The sequence below is a fragment of the Arachis ipaensis genome, chromosome B10 (genome assembly GCF_059453495.1).
Source record: "Arachis ipaensis isolate K30076 ecotype BB chromosome B10, ASM5945349v1, whole genome shotgun sequence".
NCBI classification, from domain to species: Eukaryota; Viridiplantae; Streptophyta; class Magnoliopsida; order Fabales; family Fabaceae; genus Arachis; species Arachis ipaensis.
In genome coordinates this window covers 17,691,999-17,718,597 of record NC_142435.1, presented here as the reverse complement: position 1 = coordinate 17,718,597, position 26,599 = coordinate 17,691,999, and the positions used below count along the sequence as shown (strand labels likewise).

General features: G+C 39.0%; 2 protein-coding genes and 1 non-coding gene across 3 annotated transcripts; all 3 read left to right on the top strand.

The window, feature by feature from the left end:
• The first annotated feature begins 17,037 nt into the window (after nt 1-17,037).
• On the top strand, nt 17,038-17,145 carry LOC148579287 (small nucleolar RNA R71). Its single transcript, XR_015896367.1, has one exon. It is a non-coding gene; the product is annotated as a small nucleolar RNA R71 (small nucleolar RNA).
• A 7,021-nt stretch (nt 17,146-24,166) lies between these two features.
• Nucleotides 24,167-24,631, top strand: LOC107620248 (putative F-box protein At1g67623). The gene has a single exon (XM_016322439.1). The coding sequence runs from the start codon at nt 24,167-24,169 to the stop codon at nt 24,629-24,631; it is 465 nt and encodes a 154-aa protein (XP_016177925.1).
• Nucleotides 24,632-25,912: 1,281 nt separating this feature from the next.
• LOC107620247 (uncharacterized) lies at nt 25,913-26,293 on the top strand. The gene has a single exon (XM_016322438.1). It carries the CDS (start codon nt 25,913-25,915, stop codon nt 26,291-26,293), a length of 381 nt encoding a protein of 126 aa, XP_016177924.1.
• The last annotated feature ends 306 nt before the right edge of the window (nt 26,294-26,599 follow it).

Here is a 26,599-nt window from a genome sequence, read left to right as displayed (position 1 = left end):
ATTAGGTATCTAAGAGATACTCATGCTAGCTTGTCTTCATGTAGAACAGCAGTAGTTGTCAGGCACACGTTCATAAGTGAGAATGGTGATGAGCGTCACATAATCATCACATTCATCATGTTCTTGGGCGCGGATGAATATCTTAGAATAAGAATAAGCTTGAATTGAATAGAAAAATAATAGTACTTTGCATTAATTTATGAGGAACAACAGAGCTCCACACCTTAATCTATGGGGTGTAGAAACTCTACCGTTGAAAATACATAAGTGAAAATAGTTTAGGCATGGCCGTGAGGCCAGCCTCTCAAAACGTGAACAATGATCAAAAGACCGATTCTATGGTCCCTTCCGAAGACTCTGAAATAAATCACTAAAAGTAGTTTTTATACTAAACTAGTTACTAGGGTTTACAGAAAATAAGTAATTGATGCAGAAATCCACTTCTGGGCCCACTTGGTGTGTGCTTGGGCTGAACATTGAAGCTTTCATATGTAGAGATTCTTCTTGGAGTTAAACGCCAGGTTGTAGCCTGTTTCTGGCGTTTAACTTTGGTTTGTAACCTGTTTCTGGCGTTTAACTTCAGAATAGGGCTGGAAGTTGGCGTTTGAATGCCCGTTTACACGTCAAAACTCAGGCAAAGTATGGACTATTATATATTGCTGGAAAGCCCTGGATATCTACTTTGCAACGCAATTGAGAGCGCACTAATTGGGTTTCTGTAGCTCTAGAAAATTCATTTCGAGTGCAGGGAGGTCAGAATCCAACAGTATCTGCAGTCCTTTTTCAGCCTCTGAATAAGATTTTTGCTCAAGTCCCTCAATTTCAGCCAGAAAATACCTAAAATCACATCCAGAAATGTGATTTTTATTTAAAAACTAATAAAAATATAATAAAAAGTAACTAAAACATACTAAAAACTACCTAAAAACAATACCAAAAAGCGTATAAATTATCCGCTCATCACAACACCAAACTTAAATTGTTGCTTGTCCCCAAGTAACTGAAAATCAAATAGGATAAAAAAAAGAGAATATACTATTAAATTCCAAAATATCAATCAAACTTAGCTCCAATCAGATGAGCGGGACTAGTAGCTTTTTGCCTCTGAATAGTTTTGGCATCTCACTTTATCCTTTGAAGTTCAGAATGATTGACATATATAAGAACTCAGAATTTAGATAGTGTTATTGATTCTCCTAGTTCAATGTGTTGATTCTTGAACACAGCTATTTTATGAGTCTTGGTTGTGACCCTAAGCACTTTGTTTTCCAGTATTACCACCGGATACATAAATGCCACAGACACATAACTGGGTGAACCCAGATTGTGACTCAGCTTTGCTAGAGTCCCCAATTAGAGGTGTCCAGGGTTCTTAAGCACACTCTTTTTGCTTTGGATCACGACTTTAACCGCTCAGTCTCAAGCTTTTTACTTGACACCTTCACGCCACAAGCACATGATTAGGGACAGCTTGGTTTAGCCGCTTAGGCCAGGATTTTATTCCCTTGGGCCCTCCTATCCACTGATTCTCAAAGCCTTGGATCCTTTTTACCCTTGCCTTTTGGTTTAAAGGGTTATTGACTTTTTGCTCTTGCCTTTTGGTTTAAAGAGCTATTGGCTTTTTCTGCTTGCTTTTTCTTTTTCTTTCTTTCTTTTCTTTTATTTTCGCCATTTTTTTTTTTGCAAGCCTTGTTTTTCACTGCTTTTTCTTGCTTCAAGAATCAATTTTATGATTTTTCAGATTATCAATAACATTTCTCCTTTTTCATCATTCTTTCAAGAGCCAACAAATTTAACATTCATAAACAACAAATTCAAAAATATGCACTGTTCAAGCATTCATTCATAAAACAAAAAGTATTGCCACCACATCAAAATAATTAAACTAATCTCAAGGATGAATTCGAAATCCATGTACTTCTTGTTCTTTTGTTTTTAGAACATTTTTCATTTAAGAAAGGTGATGGATTCATAGGACATTCATAGCTTTAAGGCATAGACACTAGACACAAACATAAATAACAATAAAGCATAAAGAACAAAAACAGAAAAAATAAATAGATAAGGAGATTAGGGAACGGGTCCACCTTAGTAGGGATGGCGTCTTCTTCCTCTTGAAGAACCAATGGTGTTCTTGAGCTCCTCTATGTCTCTTCCTTGCCTTTGTTGCTCCTCCCTCATAGCTCTTTGATCTTCTCTAATCTCATGGAGAATGATGGAGTGCTCTTGGTGCTCCACCCTTACTTGTCCCATGTTGGAACTTAATTCTCCTAGGGAGGTGTTAATTTGCTCCCAATAGTTTTGTGGAGGAAAGTGCATCCCTTGAGGCATCTCAAGGATTTCATGATGAGGAATTTCCTCATGCTCTTGTTGAGGTCCATGAGTGGGCTCTCTTGTTTGCTCCATCCTTTTCTTAGTGATGGGCTTGTCCTCTTCAATGAGGGTGTCTTCCTCTATGACAATCCCAGCCGAATTGCAGAGGTGACAAATGAGGCGAGGAAAGGCTAACCTTGCCAAAGTGGAGGACTTGTCAGCCACCTTGTAGAGTTCTTGAGGTATAATCTCATGAACTTCTACTTCCTCCCCAATCATGATACTATGGATCATGATGGCCCGATCCATAGTTACTTCGGATCGGTTGCTAGTAGGGATGATAGAGCGTTGGATGAACTCCAACCATCCCCTAGCTACAGGCTCAAGGTCCGGTCTTCTCAATTGAACCAGCTTACCTCTTGAGTCAACTCTCTATTGAGCTCCTTCCACACATATGTCCATGAGGACTTGGTCCAACCTTTGATCAAAGTTGACCCTTCTAGTGTAAGGGTGTGCGTTTTCTTGCATCATTGGCAAGTTGAACGCCAACCTTATATTTTTTGGACTGAAATCTAAGTATTTCCCCCAAATCATTGTAAGCCAATTCTTTGGGTTTGGGTTCATACTTTGATCATGGTTCCTAGTGATCCATGCATTTGTATAGAAATCTTGAACCATTAAGATTCTGACTTGTTGAACAGGATTTGAGAGTACTTCCCATCCTCTTCTAATCTCTTGTCGGATCTTCGGATATTCGCCCTTTTTTAGCTTAAAAGGGACCTCAGGGATCACCTTTTTCTTAGCCACAACTTCATAGAAGTGGTCTTGATGGACCTTTGAGATGAATCTCTCCATCTCCCATGACTCAGAGGTGGAAACAATTGCCTTTCCTTTCTTCTTCCTTGAGGTTTCTCTGGCCTTAGGTGCCATTAATGGTTATAGAAAAATAAAAAGCAATGCTTTTACCACACCAAACTTAAAAAGTTTGCTCGTCCTCGAGCAAAATAAGAAAGAAAGTAGTAGAAGAAGAAGAAAATAGAGGAGATGGAGGGAGATATGTGATTCGGCCAAGGGGTAGAAGTAGTGGTTATAATGTGTGAAAATGAAGGAGTGTTGAGGGGTTTATATAGGGGTGGGGGGAAGGGTAGGTTTCGTGTATTAGGGTTGGGTTTGGGAGGGAAAGGATTTTGAATTTGGAGGTAGGTGGGGTTTTTGGGGAAGAGTGGATGGATTTGAGTGGTGAAGAGTATTTGGGGAAGAGTGTTATGAAAAGGTGTGAAGAGGAGAGAAGAAGAGGTGGGGTAGGTGGGGATCCTGTGGGGTCCACAGATCCTGAGGGGTCAAGGACTTAGCATCCCTGCTCCATTTAGGCGTGCAAAACGCCCTTAGAGTGCAATTCTGGCGTTAAATGCCAGGTTGCTGCTTGTTTCTGGCGTTTAACGCCAGCTTTTCTCCCTTCTTGGCGTTAAATGCCAACTTGATGCTCTGTTCTGGCGTTAAACGCCAGTCTGGTACCTGTTTTTGGCGTTAAACGCCCAAAATGGTGCCAGACTGGGCGTTTAACGCCCATTCTACTACTCTTACTGGCGTTTAAATGCTAGTAAGCTCTTCCTCCAGGGTGAGCTATTTTTAATGCTGTTTTTCATTCTGTTTTTTATTTTTCAGTTGTTTTTGTGACTTCACATGATCATCAACCTAAAGAAAACATAAAATAATAATGAAAAATAAATAGAGATAATTAAATAACATTGGGTTGCCTCCCAACAAACGCTTCTTTAATGTCAATAGCTTGACAGTGAACTCTCATGGAGCCTCACAGATAATCAGAGCAGGGTTGTGGCCTCTCAACACCAAACTTAGAGTTTGGTTGTGGCCTCCCAACACCAAACTTAGAGTTTGAATGTGGAGGGTTTTGTTTGACTCTGTATTGAGAGAAGCTTTTCATGCTTCCTCTCCATGGTTACAGAAGGAGAACCTTGAGTCTTAAATACAAGGTAGTCCTCATTCAACTGAAGGACCAACTCTCCTCTGTTAACATCAATCACAGCTTTTGCTGTGGCTAGGAAGGGTCTGCCAAGGAGGATGGATTTATCCTCATCCTTCCCAGTGTCTAGGATTATGAAATCAGCAGGGATGTAAAGGCCTTCAACCTTTACTAGCACGTCCTCTACTAGTCCATAAGCCTGTTTCATTGATTTGTCTGCCATCTCTAGTGAGATTCTTGCAACTTGTACCTCAAAGATTCCCAGTTTCTCCATTACAGAGAGTGCCATGAGGTTTATCCCTGACCCCAGGTCACACAGAGCCTTCTTAAAGGTCATGGTGCCTATGGTACAAGGTATGAAGAATTTTTCGGGATCCGGTTTCTTCTGTGGTAATTTCTGCCTCATTAATACACTCAGTTCATTGGTGAACAAGAGGGGTTCATCCTCCCAAGTCTCATTACCAAGTAATTTGGCATTCAGCTTCATGATTGCTCCTAGATACTTAGCAACTTGCTCTTCAGTGATGTCTTCATCCTCTTCAGAGGAAGAATATTCATCAGAGCTTATGAATGGCAGAAGGAAGTTCAATGGAATCTCTATGGTCTCTGTATGAGCCTCAGATTCCTTTGGTTCCTCAAAGGGAAACTCCTTTCTGTCCAGAGGACGTCCCATGAGGCTTTCCTCACTGGAACTCACGTCCTCCTCACTCTCTCCAGGTTCGGCCATATTGGTCATGGTTATGGCCTTGCACTCTCTCTTGGGATTTTCTTTTGTATTACTTGGGAGAGTACTGGGAGGAGTTTCAGTAATCTTCTTACTCAGCTGACCCACCTGTGCCTCCAAACTTCTAATGGAGGACCTTGTTTCATTCATGAAACTTAGTGTGGTCTTGGATAGATCAGAGACTATGGTAACCAGACCAGAATGGCTCTGTTCAGAATTCTCTGTCTGTTGCTGAGAAGATGATGAAAAAGGCTTGCTATTGCTAAATCTGTTTTTTCCACCATTATTGTTGAAGCCTTGTTGAGGCTTCTGTTGGTCCTTCCATGAGAAATTTGGATGATTTCTCCATGAAGGATTATAGGTGTTTCCATAGGGTTCTCCCATGTAATTCACCTCTGCCATTGTAGGGTTCTCAGGATCATAAGCTTCTTCTTCAGAAGATGCCTCTTTAGTACTGTTGAATGCAGCTTGCAATCCATTCAAACTCTGAGAAATCATATTAACTTGCTGAGTCAGTATTTTATTCTGAGCCAATATGGCATTCAGAGTGTCAATTTCAAGAACTCCCTTCTTCTGAGGCGTCCCATTGTTTACAGGATTCCTCTCAGAGGTGTACATGAACTGGTTATTTGCAACAATTTCAATGAGTTCCTGAGCTTCTGCAGGGGTTTTTAGATGAAGAGATCCTCCTGCAGAATGGTCCAATGACATTTTTGACAACTCAGACAGACCATCATAGAATATACATATGATGCTCCATTCTGGAAGCATGTCAGTAGGACACCTTTTGATTAGTTGCTTATATCTTTCCCAGGCTTCATAGAGGGACTTACCCTCCTTCTGTCTGAAGGTTTGGATTTCCATTCTAAGCTTGCTCATCTTTTAAGGTGGAAAGAATTTGGCCAGGAAAGCACTGACCAGCTTATCCCAAGAGTTCAGGCTATCCTTAGGTTGTGAATCCAACCATGTTCTAGCTTTGTCTCTTACAGCAAAAGGGAAAAGCATAAGCCTGTAGACCTCGGGATCAACTCCATTGGTCTTGACAGTGTCACAGATTTGCAAAAATTCAGCTAAAAACTGATGAGGATCTTCCATTGGAAGTCCATGAAACTTGCAATTCTACTGCATTAGAGAAACTAATTGAGGCTTAAGCTCAAAGTTGTTTGCTCCAATTGCAGGAAGTAAGATGTTTCTTCCATAGAAGTTAGAAGAGGGTGCAATAAAGTCACCAAGCATCTTCCTTGCATCTCCACCATTGTTATTAGGTTCGGCCATGTCTCCTTCTTTTTCGAAAATTTCTGTCAGGTCCTCTCGAGAGGGTTGTGCCTTAGCTTCCCTTAGCTTCCTCTTCAGAGTCCTTTCAGGTTCAGGATCAGTTTCAACAAGAATGTTCTTATCCTTGTTCTTGCTCATATGAAAAAGAAGAGAACAGAAAAGAAGAGGAATCCTCTATGTCACAGTATAGAGATTCCTTTGTGTGAGTAGAAGAATAGAAGAGTAGAATTAAGAAAAGAGAAGATGAAAAAATCGAACACAGAGAGGTAAAGAGGGTTCGAATTATGAATAGAAGAAGAGGGTTAGTAGATAAATAAATAAATAAAAGGAAATGAGAGAGGGGAGAGAATTCGAATTTAATTTAAAATAAAAGGAAAATATTTTTATTTTTATTTTAAAAATCAGTTATAATTTGAAAATTAAAAAGAGAAATAAAATTTGAAAAAAAAAAGATAAAAAATAGTAAACTTTTAAAATCGAACAAAAAGATAAGATTACTTGAAAAAGATTTGAAAATCAATTTTAAAAAGATAAGAAGTTAGAAAAGATTTTGAAATTGATTTTGAAAAAGATATGATAGAAATCTATTTTGAAAAAGATTTGAAAAGAAAATTAAAAAGATTTGATTTTGAAAATTAAAGTTGATTACTTGACTAACAAGAAACTAAAAGATATGATTTTAAGATTTAAAGATTGAACCTTTCTTAATAGGCAAGTAACAACTTGAGATTTTTGAATCAATCACATTAAATACTTTGTATTAATTTCAAAAAAATAAGAAAAAAATTTTGAAATCATTTTGAAATTTTCGAAAATATGAAAGAAAAAATGAAAAAGATTTGATTTTTAAAAAAGATAGAATTTTTAAATTGAAAATTTGACTTGACTCATAAGAAACAACTAAATTTTAAAATTTTTTGAATAAGTCAATTCAAATATTCGAAATTTATGAGAAGAATAAGGGAAAGATTTTTTTTATTTTTGAATTTTTAATAAAGAGAGAGAAAAACATAAAAATGACACAAGACATAAAAATTATGAATCAAAACAAGAAAAATATGCAAGACACTTTGAATGTCAAGATGAACACCAAGAACATATTTTTAAAAATTTTTTAAGAAAAGAAAGACATGCAAGACACCAAACTTAAAAATTTTTAAACCTTAGACACTAACAAATTGCAAAGATCAAATAAAGACAATCATCAAGAACAACTTGAAGATTATGAAGGACACATGCATGAATTTTCGAAAATTTTTAAGAAACATTGAAAAGATGCAATTGACACAAAACTTAAAATTTGACACAAGACTCAAACAAAAGTACAAAATTTTTTTTATGATTTTATTAAATTTTTTTTTTGGGATTTTATTCCGAAAGTTAATTTGAAAAAGAAAACAAATAAATTCAAAATTTTTAATAAGAATTCCAAGAATCATGCAATGTTAGTCTAAAACTCCGGTCCAGGAATTAGACATGGTTTACTAGCCAGCCAAGCTTTCAGTGAAAGCTTCGGTCCAAAACACTAGACATGGCCAATGGCCAGCCAAGCTTTAGCAGATCATTACATTCAACAGCAAGATTGATAAAAATCGACAAGCTCTTGTGATGATAAGTTGAAACCTCGGTCCAAAAGATTAGACATGGCTTTACAGCCAGCCAGACTTCAACAGATCATCATGAAACTCTAGAATTCATTCTCAAAATTCTGAAGCCATAGAATAATTTATTTATTTTATAAAATTTTCTTTTTTCTTTTGAAAATTTTTCGAAAATAAAAAAAAGATTAAAAATAAAATAAAGTTACCTAATCTGAGCAACAAGATGAACCTTCAGTTGTCCAAACTCGAACAATCCCCGGCAACGGCGCCAAAAAATTGGTGCACGAAATTGTGATCTCAACTGCGCCAACAACTTGGTACGCACGTTCATAATCTCAATTCCTTTTCACAACTCCGCACAACTAACCAGCAAGTGCACTGGGTCGTCCAAGTAATAAACCTTACGTGAGTAAGGGTCGATCCCACGGAGACTGTCGGGTTGAAGCAAGCTATGGTCAACTTGTAAATCTCAGTCAGGCAGATTCAAGTGATTATGGGATTTTGATAATTAAAATATAAATAGAACATAAAATAAGATAGAGATACTTATGTAATTCATTGGTGAGAATTTCAGATAAGCGTATGGAGATGCTTTGTTCCTTTTGAATCTCTGCTTTCCTACTGCCTCCATTCAATCATTCATACTCCTTTCCATGGCAAGCTGTATGTTGGGCATCACTGTCTTCAATGGCTACCTCCCGTCCTCTTAGTGAAAATGGTCCAAAATGCGCTATCACCGCACGGCTAATCATTTGTCGGTTCTTGATCATGTCGGAATAGGATCCATTGATCCTTTTGCGTCTGTCACTACACCCAACACTCGCGAGTTTGAAGCTCATCACAGTCATCCCATCCCAGATCCTACTCGGAATACCACAGATAAGGTTTAGACTTTCTGGATCTTAAGAATGCTGCCAATGGATTCTAGCTTATACCACGAAGACTCTAATATCTTGGACTCGGTCCCCTGTATTAGGTATCTAAGAGATACTCATTCTAGCTTGTCTTCATGTAGAACGGAAGTAGTTGTCAGGCACGTGTTCATAAGTGAGAATGTTGATGAGCGTCACATAATCATCACATTCATCATGTTCTTGGGCGCGAATGAATATCTTAGAATAAGAATAAGCTTGAATTGAATAGAAAAACAATAGTACTTTGCATTAATTTATGAGGAACAGCAGAGCTCCACACCTTAATCTATGGGGTGTAGAAACTCCACCGTTGAAAATACATAAGTGAAAATAGTCTAGGCATGGCCGTGAGGCCAGCCTCTCAAAATGTGAACAATGATCTAAAGACCGATTCTATGGTCCCTTCCAAAGACTTTGAAATAAATCACTAAAAGTAGTTTTTATACTAAACTAGTTACTAGGGTTAACAAAAAATAAGTAATTGATGCAGAAATCCACTTCCGGGCCCACTTGGTGTGTGCTTGGGCTGAGCATTGAAGCTTTCATGTGTAGAGACTCTTCTTGGAGTTAAACGCCAGGTTGTAGCCTATTTTTGGCGTTTAACTCTGGTTTGCAACCTGTTTCTTGCGTTTAACTTCAGAATAGGGCAGGAAGTTAGCGTTTGAACGCCAGTTTACGTTGTCAAAACTCGGGCAAAGTATGGACTATTATATATTTATGGAAATCCCTGGATGTCTACTTTCCAACGCAATTGAGAGCGCACCAATTGGGTTTCTGTAGCTCCAGAAAATCCATTTCGAGTGCAGGGAGGTCAGAATCCAACAGCATCTGCAGTCCTTTTTCAGCCTCTGAATCAGATTTTTGCTCAAGTCTCTCAATTTCAGACAGAAAATACCTGAAATCACAGAAAAATACACAAACTCATAGTAAAGTCTAGAAATATAATTTTTATTTAAAAACTAATAAAAATATAATAAAAAGTAACTAAAATATACTAAAAACTACCTAAAAACAATGCCAAAAAGCGTATAAATTATCCGCTCATCAATATGCACCCTAAATCCTAAACCCTAAACGCTAAACTAAGAGCATCAACACACAAAGTAAAAGATCAAACACCAAATACATAAACACAAAATACAAATAGCGAAGTTCCTTAAGGCGATGAAGGGTATCGGAAAACGACAGAGAGTTCACAAGCGTGCACGCCAAGTCAAACACCTCTCGTAGCCTCTTCGACGTTGGTGAACATATCGTCCTGGTTGTCTCACTCTGCCGATTGCACGGAATCATAGGCTCCTTTGCCGCTCTGGGAATTTATTCCCCTCCTCCATATCTGCGACCCTTCCCCGCAATGCATCCAACTTTGCAAAATCAACCTGCTCCCGGTGATGAAGGTCTTCAACCTTCGCCATCAGGTCGCCTCCCTGCCTCTCCAGCTGCTGCATGCCCGTGTGGAAGTCGTTAACCTGTTCACACAGCAACGCGTGCATCCCATGCATGGCATGCTCGGCCTCCTCGACCTGTAACTCCTTCGCCTTCAGCTTGACCTCGACGGTCAGATACGCCGTCTTCGATGCACTCAACAGTTCACGGAGCGTCTCAACTTTATCCTTGAGAATCTCTTCCCTCTTCACAATGGCAGCCTCAAACAGTGTCCAATCCATATTTTTCTCATCCCCCCGAAAAAGGCGGAACATCTCGCTGATCAACAGTTCCGCGAGTTCGTCCGCATCGAGTATTTTGGTTGGTTCCGCCCCCGAATCCTGAGACATTGGTCTTTTTTGTTCGTGTTTTTTTTAATCCAGGAGTATCGTCTGTTACCTAGAACCATCTCCTTTCCAAATGCAGGGGGCGTATATAGTACACTAGTCGCACTGTATGGGTGATACTTCGACAACACGCGTCAGCCCAAGATGGTAAATTAAATTCGTCTGTTAAAATAACAGTAGATACATTGTATGTGTTATAATTCAATGCTAAAATAATACAATAAAAATAAAATCATCTTCATAAATTCCAGGGGAAAAAATAAAAAAAAAATAATTTTTAACCGAGATAAATAAAACGGAAGAAATACTAAAAATTTGCTGACATTCCACCCGCTACAAATTACAGGAACCCTGGGACTTGACAACACAACGTTCCTTCGAGTAGTCAAGAAAATATAGCAATTCTTACTCAACAAGTAAATAAAAAAAAGGAAATTCCATCACTCACATGAGTACCCTGATGTTATTCGCTCGCAATCAAAGATTTTTTTTTCTTGTGTCTGTACATATATATGCTACTGTATATTGTACTTTAAAATGGTTAAAATAGTGACACAAGTAACATGCCTCGGGAAACCAATATACTTGAGTGGGATAATTCGACGAGGCAATCCGCAACTCGAAGTTGATGCATTTTTTCGAGGTTCATTGCAGTATCGACAGTTGTGTCAATCGCCCCTGATAGTAATGATTACAATTGACATTCAACTCCTTCGTAGAACACTATATATAGAGTTAACAAGAAGGTCACATTCAATGGTTATACGATGGGGTGTTCCTGTTACTGTGATTGTCAGGGAAAAAGAAAAAAACAAAAACAGATTGAACGTTTCTGCTCTTTGATCGACAAGGGAGGGTGGTGCACGAAATTGTGATGTCCAGGTTCAAACATTCCCTAGCAACGTGAGCAACTTGGTATGTGCAATCGTGATCACACTTTGATTATGTAGAATTCATGGCTCTTTCTTTCCCTGGCAATGGCGCCAAGAACATGGTGCCAATACCATGGTTCACAACTTCGATACAACTAACCAGCAAGTGCACTGGGTCGTCCAAGTAATACCTTACGTGAGTAAGGGTCGAATCCCACGGAGATTGTTGGTATGAAGCAAGCTATGGTCACCTTGCAAATCTCAGTCAGGCGGATATAAAATAATCATGGAGTTTTCGAATAATGAATAATAGAATAGGGATAGAGATACTTATGTAAATCATTGGTAGAAATTTCAGATAAGCGAATGGAGATGCTTTTCGTTCCTCTGAACCTCTGCTTTCCTGCTATCTTCATCCAATCAGTCTCACTCCTTTCCATGGCTGGCTTTATGTGATACATCACCACTGTCAATGGCTACTTTCGGTCATCTCTCGGGAAAATGATCCAATGCCCTGTCACGGCACGGCTAATCGTCTGGAGGCATCACCCTTGGCAATGGCTTCATCTTATCCTCTCAGTGAATAATATGCTCACGCACCCTGTCACGGCACGGCTATTCATCTGTCGGTTCTCGATCATGCCGGAATAGGATTTACTATCCTTTTGCGTCTGTCACTAACGCCCTGCAATGGCGAGTTTGAAGCTCGTCACAGTCATTCAATCATTGAATCCTACTCGGAATACCACAGACAAGGTTTAGACTTTCCGGATTCTCTTGAATGCCGTCATCATTCTAGCTTACGCCACGAAGATTCTGGTTAAGAGATCTAAGAGATATTCATTCTGGCTTATTTCATGTAGAACAGAAGTGTTTGTCAGGCACGCGTTCATAAGGGAGAAGGATGATGAGCGTCACACATAATCATCACCTTCATCACGTTCTTGGGTGCGAATGGATATCTTAGAAGAGAAATAAGAAGAATTGAATAGAAAACAGTAGTACTTTGCATTAATCTTTGAGGAACAGCAGACCTCCACACCTTAATCTATGGAGTGTAGAAACTCTACCGTTGAAAATACATAAGTGAAAGGTCCAGGCATGGCCAAGATGGCCAGCCCCCTAAACGTGATCAATAGTCTCCTAAGATGAACAATGGATTAAAACTGAGACCAAAGATGTTAAAAAGACTAGTAAAAGGTCCTATTTATAATAAACTAGTCACTAGAGTTTACATGAGTAAGTAATTGATGCATAAATCCACTTCCTGGGCCCACTTGGTGTGTGTTTGGGCTGAGCTTGAGTGTTGCACGTGCAGAGGCCATTTGTGGAGTTGAACGCCAGCTTTTGTGCCAGTTTGGGCGTTCAACTCTGGTTTTGGCTCCTTTTCTGGCGCTGGACGCCAGATTTGGGCAGAGAGCTGGCGTTGAACGCCAGTTTACGTCGTCTATTCTTGGCCAAAGTATGAACTATTATATATTTCTGTAAAGCCCTGGATGTCTACTTTCCAAAGCAATTGGAAGTGCGCCATTTAGAGTTCTGTAGCTCCAGAAAATCCACTTTGAGTGCAGGGAGGTCAGAATCCAACAGCATCAGCAGTCCTTTTTCAACCTCTGAATCTGATTTCTGCTCAAGTCCCTCAATTTCAGCCAGAAAATACCTAAAATCACAGAAAAACACACAAACTCATAGTAAAGTCCAGAAATATGAATTTAACATAAAAACTAATGAAAACATCCCTAAAAGTAACTAGATCCTACTAAAAACATACTAAAAACAATGTCAAAAAGCGTATAAATTATCCGCTCATCACAACACCAAACTTAAATTGTTGCTTGTCCCCAAGCAACTGAAAATCAAATAGGATAAAAAGAAGAGAATATACTATAAATTCCAAACTATCAATGAAACATAGCTTCATTCAAATGAGCGGGACTTATAGCTTTTTGCCTCTTGAATAGTTTTGGCATCTCACTTTATCCATTGAGGTTCAGAATGATTGGCATCTATAGGAACTTCAGATTTTGAATAGTGTTATTGACTCTCCTAGTTCAGTATGATGATTCTTGAACACAGCTTCTTTATGAGTCTTGGCCGTGGCCCTAAGCACTTTGTTTTCCAGTATTACCACCGGATACATAAATGCCACAAACACATAATTGGGTGAACCTTTTCAGATTGTGACTCAGCTTTGCTAAAGTCCCCAATTAGAGGTGTCCGGGGTTCTTAAGCACACTCTTTTTTTGCTTTGGACCTTGACTTTAACCGCTCAGTCTCACGTTTTCACTTGACACCTACACGCCACAAGCACATGGTTAGGGACAGCTTGGTTTAGCCGCTTAGACCAGGATTTTATTCCTTTAGGCCCTCCTATCCACTGATGCTCAAAGCCTTGGGATCCTTTTTATTTGTCCTTGCCTTTTGGTTTTAAGGGTTATTGGCTTTTTGCTCTTGCCTCTTGGTTTTAAGAGCTTTTGGCTTTTTCTGCTTGCTTTTTCTTTCTATTTTTTTTTCGCCTATTTTTTTTTCTGCAAGCTTTGTTCTTTGCTGCTTTTTTTTGCTTCAAGAATCATTTTTATGATTTTTCAGATTATCAAATACATGTCTCCTAGTCATCATTCTTTCAAGAGCCAACATATTTAACATTTTTAAACAACAACTTCAAAAGACATATGCACTGTTCAAGCATTCATTCAGAAAACAAGAAGCATTGTCACCACATCAATATAATTAAGCTAAGTTCAAGGATAAATTCGAAACTCATGTACTTCTTGTTCTTTTGAATTAAAATATTTTTCATTTAAGAGAGGTGATGGATTCCTAGGACATTTATGACTTTAAGACATAGTTACTACTACTAATGATCATGTAATGAAGACACAAACATAGATAGGCACATAACATAGAAAACGAAAAACAGAAGAAAGAAGAACAAGGAATGAATCCACCTTAGTGATGGTGGCGTTTCCTTCTTGAGGAACCAATGATGTCCTTGAGCTCTTCTATGTCTCTTCCTTGTCTTTGTTGCTCCTCCCTCATTGCTTTTTGATCTTCTCTTATTTCATGAAGCATGATGGAGTGCTCTTGATGTTCCACCCTTAGTTGCTTCCAATAATTGTGTGGAAGAAAATGTATCCCCTGATGTATCTCAGGGATCTCTTGATTTGCATTCAAATGTTCTACCACTGAGCTATAGACCCTTGATGGAAGCTTTTGTCTTCCCTTTCCTCTTTCTAGAGGTTTCTCTGGCCTTAGGTGCCATCAATGGTTATGGATAAAACAAAAAAAGCTATGCTTTTACCACACCAAACTTAGAATGTTGCTCGCCCTCGAGCAAAAGAAGAAAGAATAGAAGAATAAGAAGAAGATATGGAGGAGATGGATGGGAGTGGTAAAGGGTTGATAGGGAATAGTGTTTATTGGGAATAGAGGATGATTGAGAAGAGAGAAGAGAGTGAGTGGAGATAGGTGGGGATCCTGTGGGGTCCACAGATCCTGAGGTGTCAAGGCATTTACATCCCTGCACCAATTTAGGCATGCAAAATGCCCTTGCACACAACTTTGGGCGTTCAGCGCCAGGTTGGTGCCCATTTTGGGCATTCAACGCCCCTCTGCTGCCTTTTCTGGCGTTGAACGCCAGAACCATGCTTGTTCTGGGCGTTCAGCGCCAGAACCATGCTTTGTTCTGGCGTTTGAACGCCAGACAGATGCTCCTCCAAGGTGTGATTTTTCTTCTGCTGTTTTTTATTCTTTTGTTTATTTTGTGACTCCACATGATCATGAACCTATAAAGACATATAACTAAGAAAAATATAGTTAGATAAATAAACATTGGGTTGCCTCCCAACAAGCGCTTCTTTAATGTCAATAGCTTGACAGTAGACTCTCATGGAGCCTCACAGATGTGCAGAGCTTTGTTGAGACTCTCCAACACCAAACTTAGAGTTTGGATATGGGAGTTCAACACCAAACTTAGAGTTTGATTGTGGCCTCCCAACACCAAACTTAGAGTTTGACTGTGGGGGCTCTGGTTGACTCTGCTTGGAGAGAAGCTTTTTCTGCTTCCTCTCCATGGTTGCAGAGGGAGATCCTTGAGTTTTAAACACAAGGGAGTCCTCATTCCATTGAAGGAATATTTCACCTCTGTCAACATCAATCACAGCTCTTGCTGTGGCCAGGAAAGGTCTTCCTAGGATGATGGATTCATCCTCTTCCTTTCCAGTATCCAGGACTATGAAATCAGCAGGGATGTAAAGGCCTTCAACCTTTACTAACACGTCCTCTACTTGTCCATAAGCCTATTTTCTTGAACTGTCTGCCATCTCTAATGAGATTTTAGCAGCTTGCACCCCATAGATTCCCAGTTTCTCTATTACAGAGAGGGGCATGAGGTTTATTCCTGAACCAAGGTCACACAGAGCCTTAAAGATCATGGTGCCTATGGTACAGGGTATTATGAACTTTCCAGGATCCTGTCTCTTCTGAGGCAATGTCAGTTGATCCAGATCACTTAGTTCATTGATGAACAAGGGAGGTTCAACTTCCCAAGTATCAATGCCAAATAATTTGGCATTCAGCTTCATGATTGCACCAAGAAACTTGGCAGTTTGCTCTTCAGTAACATCCCCATTCTCTTCAGAAGAGGAATACTCATCAGAGCTCATGAATGGCATAAGGAGGTTCAATGGAATCTCTATGGTCTCTAGATGAGCCTCAGAGTCCTTTGGTTCCTCAGAGGGAAGCTCCTTATTGATCACTGGACGTCCCAGGAGGTCTTCCTCACTGGGATTCACGTCCTCCTCTCCCTCTTTGGGTTCGGCCATTTTGGTAATATCAATGGCCTTGCACTCTCTCTTTGGATTTTCTTCTGTATTGCTTGGGAGAGTATTGGGAGGGATTTCAGTAATCTTCTTACTCAGGTGGCCCACTTGTGCCTCCAAATTTCTAATGGAGGACCTTGTTTCATTCATGAAACTCACAGTGGCCTTAGATAGATCAGAGACTAAGTTTGCTAAGCTAGATAGATTCTGCTCAGAATTCTCTGTCTGTTGCTGAGTGGATGATGGAAAAGGTTTACTATTGTTAAACCTATTTCTTCCACCATTATTAAAGCCTTGTTGAGGCTTTTGATCCTTCCATGAGAAATTTGGATGATTTCTCCATGATGAGTTATAGGTGTTTCCATAAGGTTCACCTAAGTAATTCACCTCTGCTATTGCAGGGTTCTCAGGATCATAAGCTTCTTCTGCATAAGAGGCTTCTTGAGTACTGTTGGATGCAGCTTGCATTCCATGCAGACTCTGAGAAATCATATTGACTTGCTGAGTCAATATTTTATTCTGAGCCAATATGGCATTCAGAGTATCAACTTCAAGAACTCCCTTCTTCATAGGCGTCCCATTACTCACAGGATTCCTTTCAGAAGTGTACATGAACTGGTTATTAGCAACCATGTCAATGAGTTCTTGAGCTTCTGCAGGCGTTTTCTTTAGGTGAATGGATCCACCTGCAGAAGTGTCCAGTGACATCTTTGATAGCTCAGATAAACCATCATAGAATATATCCAGGATGGTCCATTCTGAAAGCATGTCAGAGGGACACTTTTTGGTCAACTGTTTGTATCTTTCCCAAGCTTCATAGAGGGATTCACCTTCTTTCTGTCTGAAGGTTTGAACATCAACTCTAAGCTTGCTCAGCTTTTGAGGAGGAAAGTACTTGGCTAAGAAAGCCGTGACCAGCTTATCCCAAGAGTTCAGGCTGTCTTTGGGTTGAGAATCCAACCATAATCTAGCTCTGTCTCTTACAGCAAAAGGGAAAAGCATGAGCCTGTAGACTTCAGGATCTACTCCATTAGTCTTAACAGTATCACATATCTGCAAGAATTCAGTTAAGAACTGAAAAGGATCTTCAGATGGAAGTCCATGAAACTTGCAGTTCTGCTGCATCAGAGAAACTAATTGAGGTTTCAGCTCAAAGTTGTTTGCTCCAATGGCAGGAATGGAGATGCTTCTTCCATGTAAATTGGAATTAGGTGCAGTAAAGTCACCAAGCATCTTCCTTGCATTGTTGTTGGGTTCGGCTGCCATCTCCTTTACTTGTTTAAAATTTTCAATCAAGTTGTCTCTGGGTTGTTGTAATTTAGCTTCTCTTAATTTTCTCTTTAGAGTCCTTTCAGGTTCTGGATCAGCTTCAACAAGAATGCCTTTTTCTCTGTCCCTGCTCATAAGAAAGAGGAGAGAAAAAGAAAAGAAGAGGAATTCTCTATGTCACAGTAAAGAGGTTCCTTATTGTTAGTAGAAGAAAAGAAGAGGAAATTCGAACACAGACAGAAGAGGGGGTTCGAATTTGGTGATGATGTGAGGAAGATATGTTAGTAGATGAATAAATAAATAGAATAAGATGAGAAAGAAGGAGGAATTTTCGAAAATTATTTTTGAAAAGGAGTTAGTGATTTTTGAAAATGGTTTTTGAAAAATGTTAGTATTTTTTTTTTCGAAAATTAAGATTTAAAAATTAAAAATTAAAATAATTAATAAATTAAAAAGAAATTTTGAAAAAGGGGGAAGATATTTTCGAAAATGAGAGAGAGAGAGAGTTAGTTAGGTGGTTTTGAAAAAGGTAAGAAACAAACAAAAAGTTAGTTAGTTAGTTGAAACAAATTTTGAAAAGATAAGAAGTTAGGAAGTTAGAAAAGATATTTTGAAATCAAATTTTTGAAAAAGATAAGATGAGAAGATATTTTTAAAAAGATATGATAGAAATTAGTTTTTGAAAAAGATTTGATTTTTAAAATCACAATTAATGACTTGATTCATAAGAAATCACAAAATATGATTCTAGAATTTAAAGGTTGAATCTTTCTTAACAAGCAAGTAACAAACTTAAAATTTTTGAATCAAAACATTAATTGATTATGTTATTTTCGAAAATTTGATATAAAAATAAGAAAAAGATTTTTGAAAAATATTTTTGGAATTTTCGAAAATAACTAAGAATTTTGAAAAAGATTTGATTTTTGAAAAAGATTTTGAAAAAGATAAGATTTTCAAATTGAAAATTTGATTTGACTCATAAGAAACAACTAGATTTTAAAAATTTTTGAAAAAGTCAATTCAAATTTTCGAATTTGATGAGAGAAAAAGGGAAAGATATTTTTTTGATTTTTGAATTTTTATGATGCAAGAGAAAAACACTAAAAAGATGCAATGCATGAAATTTTTAGATCAAAACATGTGATGCATGCAAGAATGCTATGAATGTCAAGATGAACACCAACAACACTATGAAGATCATGATGAACATCAAGAACACATTTTTGAAAAATTTTTAATGCAAAGAAAACATGCAAGACACCAAACTTAGAATTCTTTAATGCTTACGCACTAAGAATTCAAGAATGCATATGAAAAACACCATACAACACAAAACAAAAAATCATCAAGATCAAACAAGAAGACTTACCAAGAACAACTTGAAGATCATGAAGAACACTATGAATGCATGAAATTTTCGAAAAATGCAAGATGCACATGCAAATGACACCAAACTTATGATATGACTCAAGACTCAAACAAGAAACACAAAAAATATTTTTGATTTTTATGATTTTCAAATTTTTTTGGATTTTTTTTGGATTTTTTCGAAAATTATATGAAAAGGAAAAATAAGGATTCCAAAATTTTTAACATGAATTCCAGGAATCTTGCATTCTTAGTCTAAAGCTTCAGTCCAGGAATTAGACATGGCTCACTAGCCAGCCAAGCTTTCAATGAAAGCTCCAGTCCAAAACACTAGACATGGCCAATGGCCAGCCAAGCTTCAGCATTTAACACCAAAGTATATTGCTCTTGATAACAAATTGCTGCTCATTACTTATCAAATATGTAACTTGCCTCTGATGGTTTGGAAGCCTCAGTCCAAAAGAATTTAGACATGGCTTTACAGCCAGCCAGGCTTTACATGCTTCATGAAACACTAGAATTCATTCTTAAAAATTTTGAATAAAATTTTTTTTTTTCGAAAACAGATGAGAAAATTTTTGAAAGATTTTTTGAAAAATTTTTGAAAACAAAACGAAAAAAAATTTACCTAATCTGAGCAACAAGATGAACCGTCAGTTGTCCAAACTCAAACAATCCCCGGCAACGGCGCCAAAAACTTGGTGTTGTTGCCGGATCAAACTTGGCATTGATGTTACCGGACCAAAAGCTTGCCGAAAACTCGAACAATCCCCGGCAACGGCGCCAAAAACTTGGTGCACGAAATTGTGATGTCCAGGTTTAAACATTCCCTGGCAACGTGAGCAACTTGGTACGTGCAATCGTGATCACACTTTGATTATGTAGAATTCATGGCTCTTTCTTTCCCTGGCAATGGCGCCAAGAACATGGTGCCAATACCATGGTTCACAACTTCGATACAACTAACCAGCAAGTGCACTGGGTCGTCCAAGTAATACCTTACGTGAGTAAGGGTCGAATCCCACGGAGATTGTTGGTATGAAGCAAGCTATGGTCACCTTGAAAATCTCAGTCAGGCGGATATAAAATAATCATGGAGTTTTCGAATAATGAATAATAGAATAGGGATAGAGATACTTATGTAAATCATTGGTAGAAATTTCAGATAAGCGAATGGAGATGCTTTTCGTTCCTCTGAACCTCTGCTTTCCTGCTATCTTCATCCAATCAGTCTCACTTCTTTCCATGGCTGGCTTTATGTGATACATCACCACTGTCAATGGCTACTTTCGGTCATCTCTCGGGAAAATGATCCAATGCCCTGTCACGGCACGGCTAATCGTCTGGAGGCATCACCCTTGGCAATGGCTTCATCTTATCCTCTCAGTGAATAATATGCTCACGCACCCTGTCACGGCATGGCTATTCATCTGTCGGTTCTTGATCATGCCGGAATAGGATTTACTATCCTTTTGCGTCTGTCACTAACGCCCTGCAATGGCGAGTTTGAAGCTCGTCACAGTCATTCAATCATTGAATCCTACTCAGAATACCACAGACAAGGTTTAGACTTTCCGAATTCTCTTGAATGCCGCCATCATTCTAGCTTACGCCACGAAGATTCTGGTTAAGAGATCTAAGAGATATTCATTCTGGCTTATTTCATGTAGAACAGAAGTGTTTGTCAGGCACGCGTTCATAAGGGAGAAGGATGATGAGCGTCACACATAATCATCACCTTCATCACGTTCTTGGGTGCGAATGGATATCTTAGAAGAGAAATAAGAAGAATTGAATAGAAAACAGTAGTACTTTGCATTAATCTTTGAGGAACAGCAGAGCTCCATACCTTAATCTATGGAGTGTAGAAACTCTACCGTTGAAAATACATAAGTGAAAGGTCCAGGCATGGCCGAGATGGCCAGCCCCCTAAACGTGATCAATAGTCTCCTAAGATGAACAATGGATTAAAACTGAGACCAAAGATGTTAAAAAGACTAGTAAAAGGTCCTATTTATAATAAACTAGTCACTAGGGTTTACATGAGTAAGTAATTGATGCATAAATCCACTTCTTGGGCCCACTTGGTGTGTGTTTGGGCTGAGCTTGAGTGTTACACGTGCAGAGGCCATTTGTGGAGTTGAACGCCAGCTTTTGTGCCAGTTTGGGCGTTCAACTCTGGTTTTGGCTCCTTTTCTGGCGCTGGACGCCAGATTTGGGCAGAGAGCTGGCGTTGAACGCCAGTTTACGTCATCTATTCTTGGCCAAAGTATGGACTATTATATATTGCTGGAAAGCCCTGGATGTCTACTTTCCAAAGCAATTGGAAACGTGTCATTTCGAGTTCTGTAGCTCAAGAAAATCCACTTTGAGTGCAGGGAGGTCAGAATCCAACAGCATCAGCAGTCCTTTTTCAACCTCTGAATCTGATTTCTGCTCAAGTCCCTCAATTTCAGCCAGAAAATACCTGAAATCACAGAAAAACACACAAACTCATAGTAAAGTCCAGAAATGTGAATTTAACATAAAAACTAATGAAAACATCCCTAAAAGTAACTAGATCCTACTAAAAACATACTAAAAACAATGTCAAAAAGCGTATAAATTATCCACTCATCAGAGGGTCCCTTTGAATGGGGACTCTTGTTGCACACTAATAACATGCCATTTAGCAAATGTTTATAAAAAATAAACAATAAACAATTATATAAAATTTTAATTAATTAAATAAATATATGTCAATTTATTTTATATGTTATATTAACTATTTAAATAATTATTACTTAAGTTATTAATAAATCACAATTAACCTATTAATAACTATCATATCTAATTGGGTTAAATGCTTAAATTTGTATTTAACTAATGATTTATATTAACAAATGTGTTTTTAATATTTTTGTTTATTTTTTGTACCGCATTCCCCTTTTGTTTTTCCCTGCACCGGAATTAATTAACAATAAGAGAAGCAAGGCCTGATCATGCCGTACAACATTTTTTATCCTTCCGACGAGGAAGTAATACAAGTTTCATTATCACAACATGGCAGTCATCACAAAAAGCATGCTAATAACAAGAAAACGTGCCAATAACAAGAAGACGAATCGTCGGCTACAGTTGTCAACCAATACACTAAGCAAAGGAACCGCATCATGTTACGAATGAAAGACGGCCGGTATTCGTAGAACTATGCGATCACATGCAGAGGGCAGGCACACATAACAAACATGTGCATCCGCAAACTCAAGTACATCCCGCATACCTGTGACTATGGGATGACTGTTCGGAACGACCATCTCCGCCTGGTGATTGCGCTGGATGAACACCATGCATTTCCTCCGCACATTTATGCCTCTCCTCCAACACGGATAACCTCAAACCCAATTCATCCCACTTGGCGACCTCAACTAGTGCCCGCCGACGGAGCCTATGGATCTCCGCCTTCAATGCGTGTTCCTCTTCCACCAGTCGGCAGATTGTGCCGTCATTCTCATGCCTCATGACACCAAGTAACATTTTCATCCCCCGCAATGCCCTCCCCGCCTCCTCCAACTCTTGTGCCCTTGACCTCAACTTGACGTCTGCGGTTAAGTGCGCCATTTTTGCCGTGCTCAGCTCTGTGCGGAGGGCCTGGATTGTACCATTCAGATCAGCCTCCCTTTTCACAAGTGCAGCCTCAACCATATCACAATCCGAACAGATTTCGTCCCTGCGGACAATGTTGATCAGATCCGCGATGGACAGTTCTGCGAGATCCTCCGTGGGGATCGGTTTGGGGGGGGGTGGATGTGGCACACGCAGCAAGTTGGTTGTAAACGCCGAGTGTGTGATAGACAACGCAAGACGCTTATCGCCTGCTGTGGTAGGGTTTAAAACGGGTGCTATTAATCATTATGCGAACAAGATCTAAACGCATCTTCCTTAATACGTTTCTCACGGTTACCGAGGATCATCTCCCCCTGGGCAACCATGAAGAACAACCATTTTTCGTCACTCGCCAAACTTTGGTCACGCAAGCGCGCGGGTGGCCTTGTGTGCCCCCATGGAGTGAAGGTCACACGCTTCCTGTCTAGTCAAACGTCACTTTAGTAATCGAAGAGTTCAGATCAAGTCCCCCCTCCAAACCAATATGATTCGGCCTAAGCTATAGCCAATAAATGCATTTATTGCTACGCCTGCGGGTACTCAATACGGCACACGTTTTCCCAAATTTTTTTCGTTTACCAATAAAACCAGGGGATTATTACCTTAACTATTTATTGAAAAAATAAAATGGGCACATTAAAATAAAAGAAATTAATACGAACTAATTATATTTTTTAAAACTTATTTTTAGATTCAAAATTTAAAACAAAATAATCAAAATAAAAAAGGACACCACTCTAACAAATACACTAAGAATATCTTTTTTTAAAGACATTTGTGTTGTGATAAGTGTGAGTAGGATATGAGGTGGATGCCCATTTTTAAATGTTGCTTAGAATATCAAGAGAGATTACCATTAATGAAGTCTGAAAAAGGTGACCCCTTGTATGTATGTAAATAGGGATTTCTTCTGAAGTAATATACACAAGAACAAACAATTCTCTCTCTCTTTTATGTTGCAATACTTCATTATTTCTCTTTATATCTTATCCTTGTTACCACTTCCTTATTTTTATTTAGTTATTTCATAATAGTTTACATGTGTTATGTTATTATTGGACATTTTTATTAAACCAATTAATAAGTTATTCTTTAATAAACTAGAATAAAACCGGTTTATAACAAGGACGAACCCAATTGTCTACATTATAATTATTAGATCCAGTTTGATCCGATCGAATTACACAATCTAATCCGAACATCTTTAAATTTTCTAATAAAAAAGACAAATATATCCCTGACTTTTTGTTTTGTGGATATTTAAATCCCTAAAAATTTAAAAATACAGTTAGATCCCTAAAAAATTAGATTTATTAATATTGTTATAAAAAATCGATTTTGTTATGATTTGTGAGGAAATTTAAAAATAACCAGTTTATTAATACATCCATTAATAATGTGACACATAAACGTGCTTATGTAAAGACGGAGCATTCCCCGAGAAAGAATGCAAAAGAAATTTGCACAAACAACTAACGGGCAGTCAACTAATAAATGCATAGAGAATGTAAATAAGAGATGACCAACAGTTCGTTCCATTTTGCAAACGAAAGCACCGTGTGTGATAATCGTCCCTCCTCCCTCCCCCCCAAAAAAGAAAAAAGAAATGCACACAATCGGCACTCGTGGAAAGAATGGGCACGCAATCAGTCGGACCCATTGCCCGTTTAAAACTATTCCGTTTGACATATGGGTCAGTATTGCAACGAGAGTTGCGTCGTCTTTAATTCAAGATCTGTTCAACATGCAGGCCACTTGCAGGCTATTTGCAACTGTATGCAGTTTCGACGCCGTGTACATGCATGCCTTGGTTTCGGAGTTACCCGTTGCTTGCCTCCTGCATCACTCTGGGCGGGCTGCAATGGGATTTCTGAGCCGATGCACCACGGTACCGAATCCGGCCGCTCTGCTTCGGCTAGGGATGGTTGCTTTATTCTGGCTTGGTCACCGCAGAGGTGGTATACAGACCGTGACCGAGGCAGCAGAGTTGGGCGATGTGGAGGCCTGCTACCTCTCTGTGATGCTGCTACTGTCGCTTGATGTGAAGGACGATGATGAGATCCGCCGTTGATTTGCATTTTTCGATGTGGTCCGTGAGTCCAGTGCAGTTAAAAGATGCAGAGAGGTGTTCACGTAGGTGTTTGAGGGCCCGTGGTCGAAGATAAACCCGACGGACCCAGCAGAGGCCATAGCATCCCGTTCCGGTAGTTGTCCTATCCGCAGAACAATTGGTATTGCAAGCGACTTGTCCGGTGTGTCGTGTGTGCAATGCCTGGCCGAGCACGAGGTGCGGAATTTCCTCGCGACTGTTTACGTTTAAGGTGTTTTCCAAACCCCGATGATCGATGCAGGATAATTGGGCAAGCTTGCTGATGCTTCCTAACATTGACTCTGCCCCAATGTGCTATCCTATTTTGAGCCTAATACTACTACTATGCTATCATACTCAAAAGCAAAATTTCACAAGTTAATTGGTTTATCCTTCTTTGCCACTGACTATTACACGACAAGAACAAAATTTCTGAGTTACTTCCATTTTGATTGACATTGTTTCGAAAGATTGATATTCTATGCTTCGTAGTTTTTATTAATTCGTTCAATCCAGATGTGGTTAACTGTCAATATCTTCTCATCTCCTTTCTTGTTAGTAATAATTTGAATTGATTTTAATTGAAATAAATATTTTATAAATACGCAAAACACTTTTCGGTGACTCCCCATTGCCTTTCCGAGTAACCAGTTTTGTGGGCAGAGTTAACTGTGATAGTATCAGATAGTTCACAGCTCCAAGCAAAAAAACAGGGGGTGTAAATCATCCAATATAAAACAAGTCATGTAAGTACCCTAGAAAGACACGTCTACTTAGTAAACTGTACATGTATACATAAGTATATAGTACATGTACATATAGTATTCACAGTAATACGGTAATATGATATTTGACAAGCGTATTGATTATCCGATATTATTCATGATGTTGGGCAACGCTGACGCGCTAAGTCATGTAATTAATGTCAGTATATATAATATAATAATAATAAATATGTATTAACTTGTATATGGTAGAAGATAATCGTTACTTATCCCGGAAGCAGGTGAGGTAAAGATATACACGCTTTAGAAATTTGAATCAATATAATAATTGTACTATCGCAATAACCGACAAGTTTAAATGATATTAATAATATATAAAAGCTCACACTCCGTCTTTTAACTACAGATGGTTTCAACCCTTCGTAATCTCTGACATCTAACAAGGCCTTGCAAATGGCTGGAACTCCAAGATAAGCAGAAAGAAAGGGATCGTACCCGTCGAGTATGAATGTCCGATGAATATTCTCCCTCGCGATTTATGGGTGAGGATTGCCACAAGGTTGCATCATATTCAATCCATGACCTATTCAACATGCAGGCTACTTGCAAGGTGTTTCTTGATGCAGGTAGTTCCGACGCCGTTTACCAACATTCGACGATGTGGCAGATACGGCTAGTCTCCTTTTTATTTTACCTTGACCGACCTGAAAGGAGGTTCCTCGATCGCTGTGTGGAAGCAGAAAATGCGGATACTATACTCCGGCAGGAGATGACAGAGTATTTCTGGATTGGCCGCCGTGACATAGGGATGGAACTGCTTGATAGGGCCTCGACAGAGGGCAGCGTCGAATCAGGTTACCTGTTTGCCATTTGCTACTGTGTGAACACGAAGACGAAGAAGAAATGCAAAGGGTGTTGAAATGTTAGACTTTATCTGTACTTCTGGAAAGATCGAAAGGTGCAGGGAGTTCTTCAAGGACATTTTCTAGGAGCGATGGGTTGACGAGAAACCATCGGATCCGGGGTAGACCATGGCTTATCGTTCTACTGCTTGCGCTACCCGCGGAACCATGGATGATGTGAATGACGTGTCCCGTGCCTCGTGTGTTCTGTGCCTCGCGGATTACGAGGTCAGGGTTTTCCTGGAGATGTTCACGTTGTAGTGAATGTGGTTGTACATCACTCTTTACTAATCTGTCCCCGAATGTACTGTTGTAGGGTTAAT

Bases quoted from the DNA above. Each gene is read 5' to 3' on its own strand.
- LOC107620248 (XM_016322439.1), top strand. From the start codon at position 24,167: ATGCACACAATCGGCACTCGTGGAAAGAATGGGCACGCAATCAGTCGG.
- LOC107620247 (XM_016322438.1), top strand. From the start codon at position 25,913: ATGGGTGAGGATTGCCACAAGGTTGCATCATATTCAATCCATGACCTA.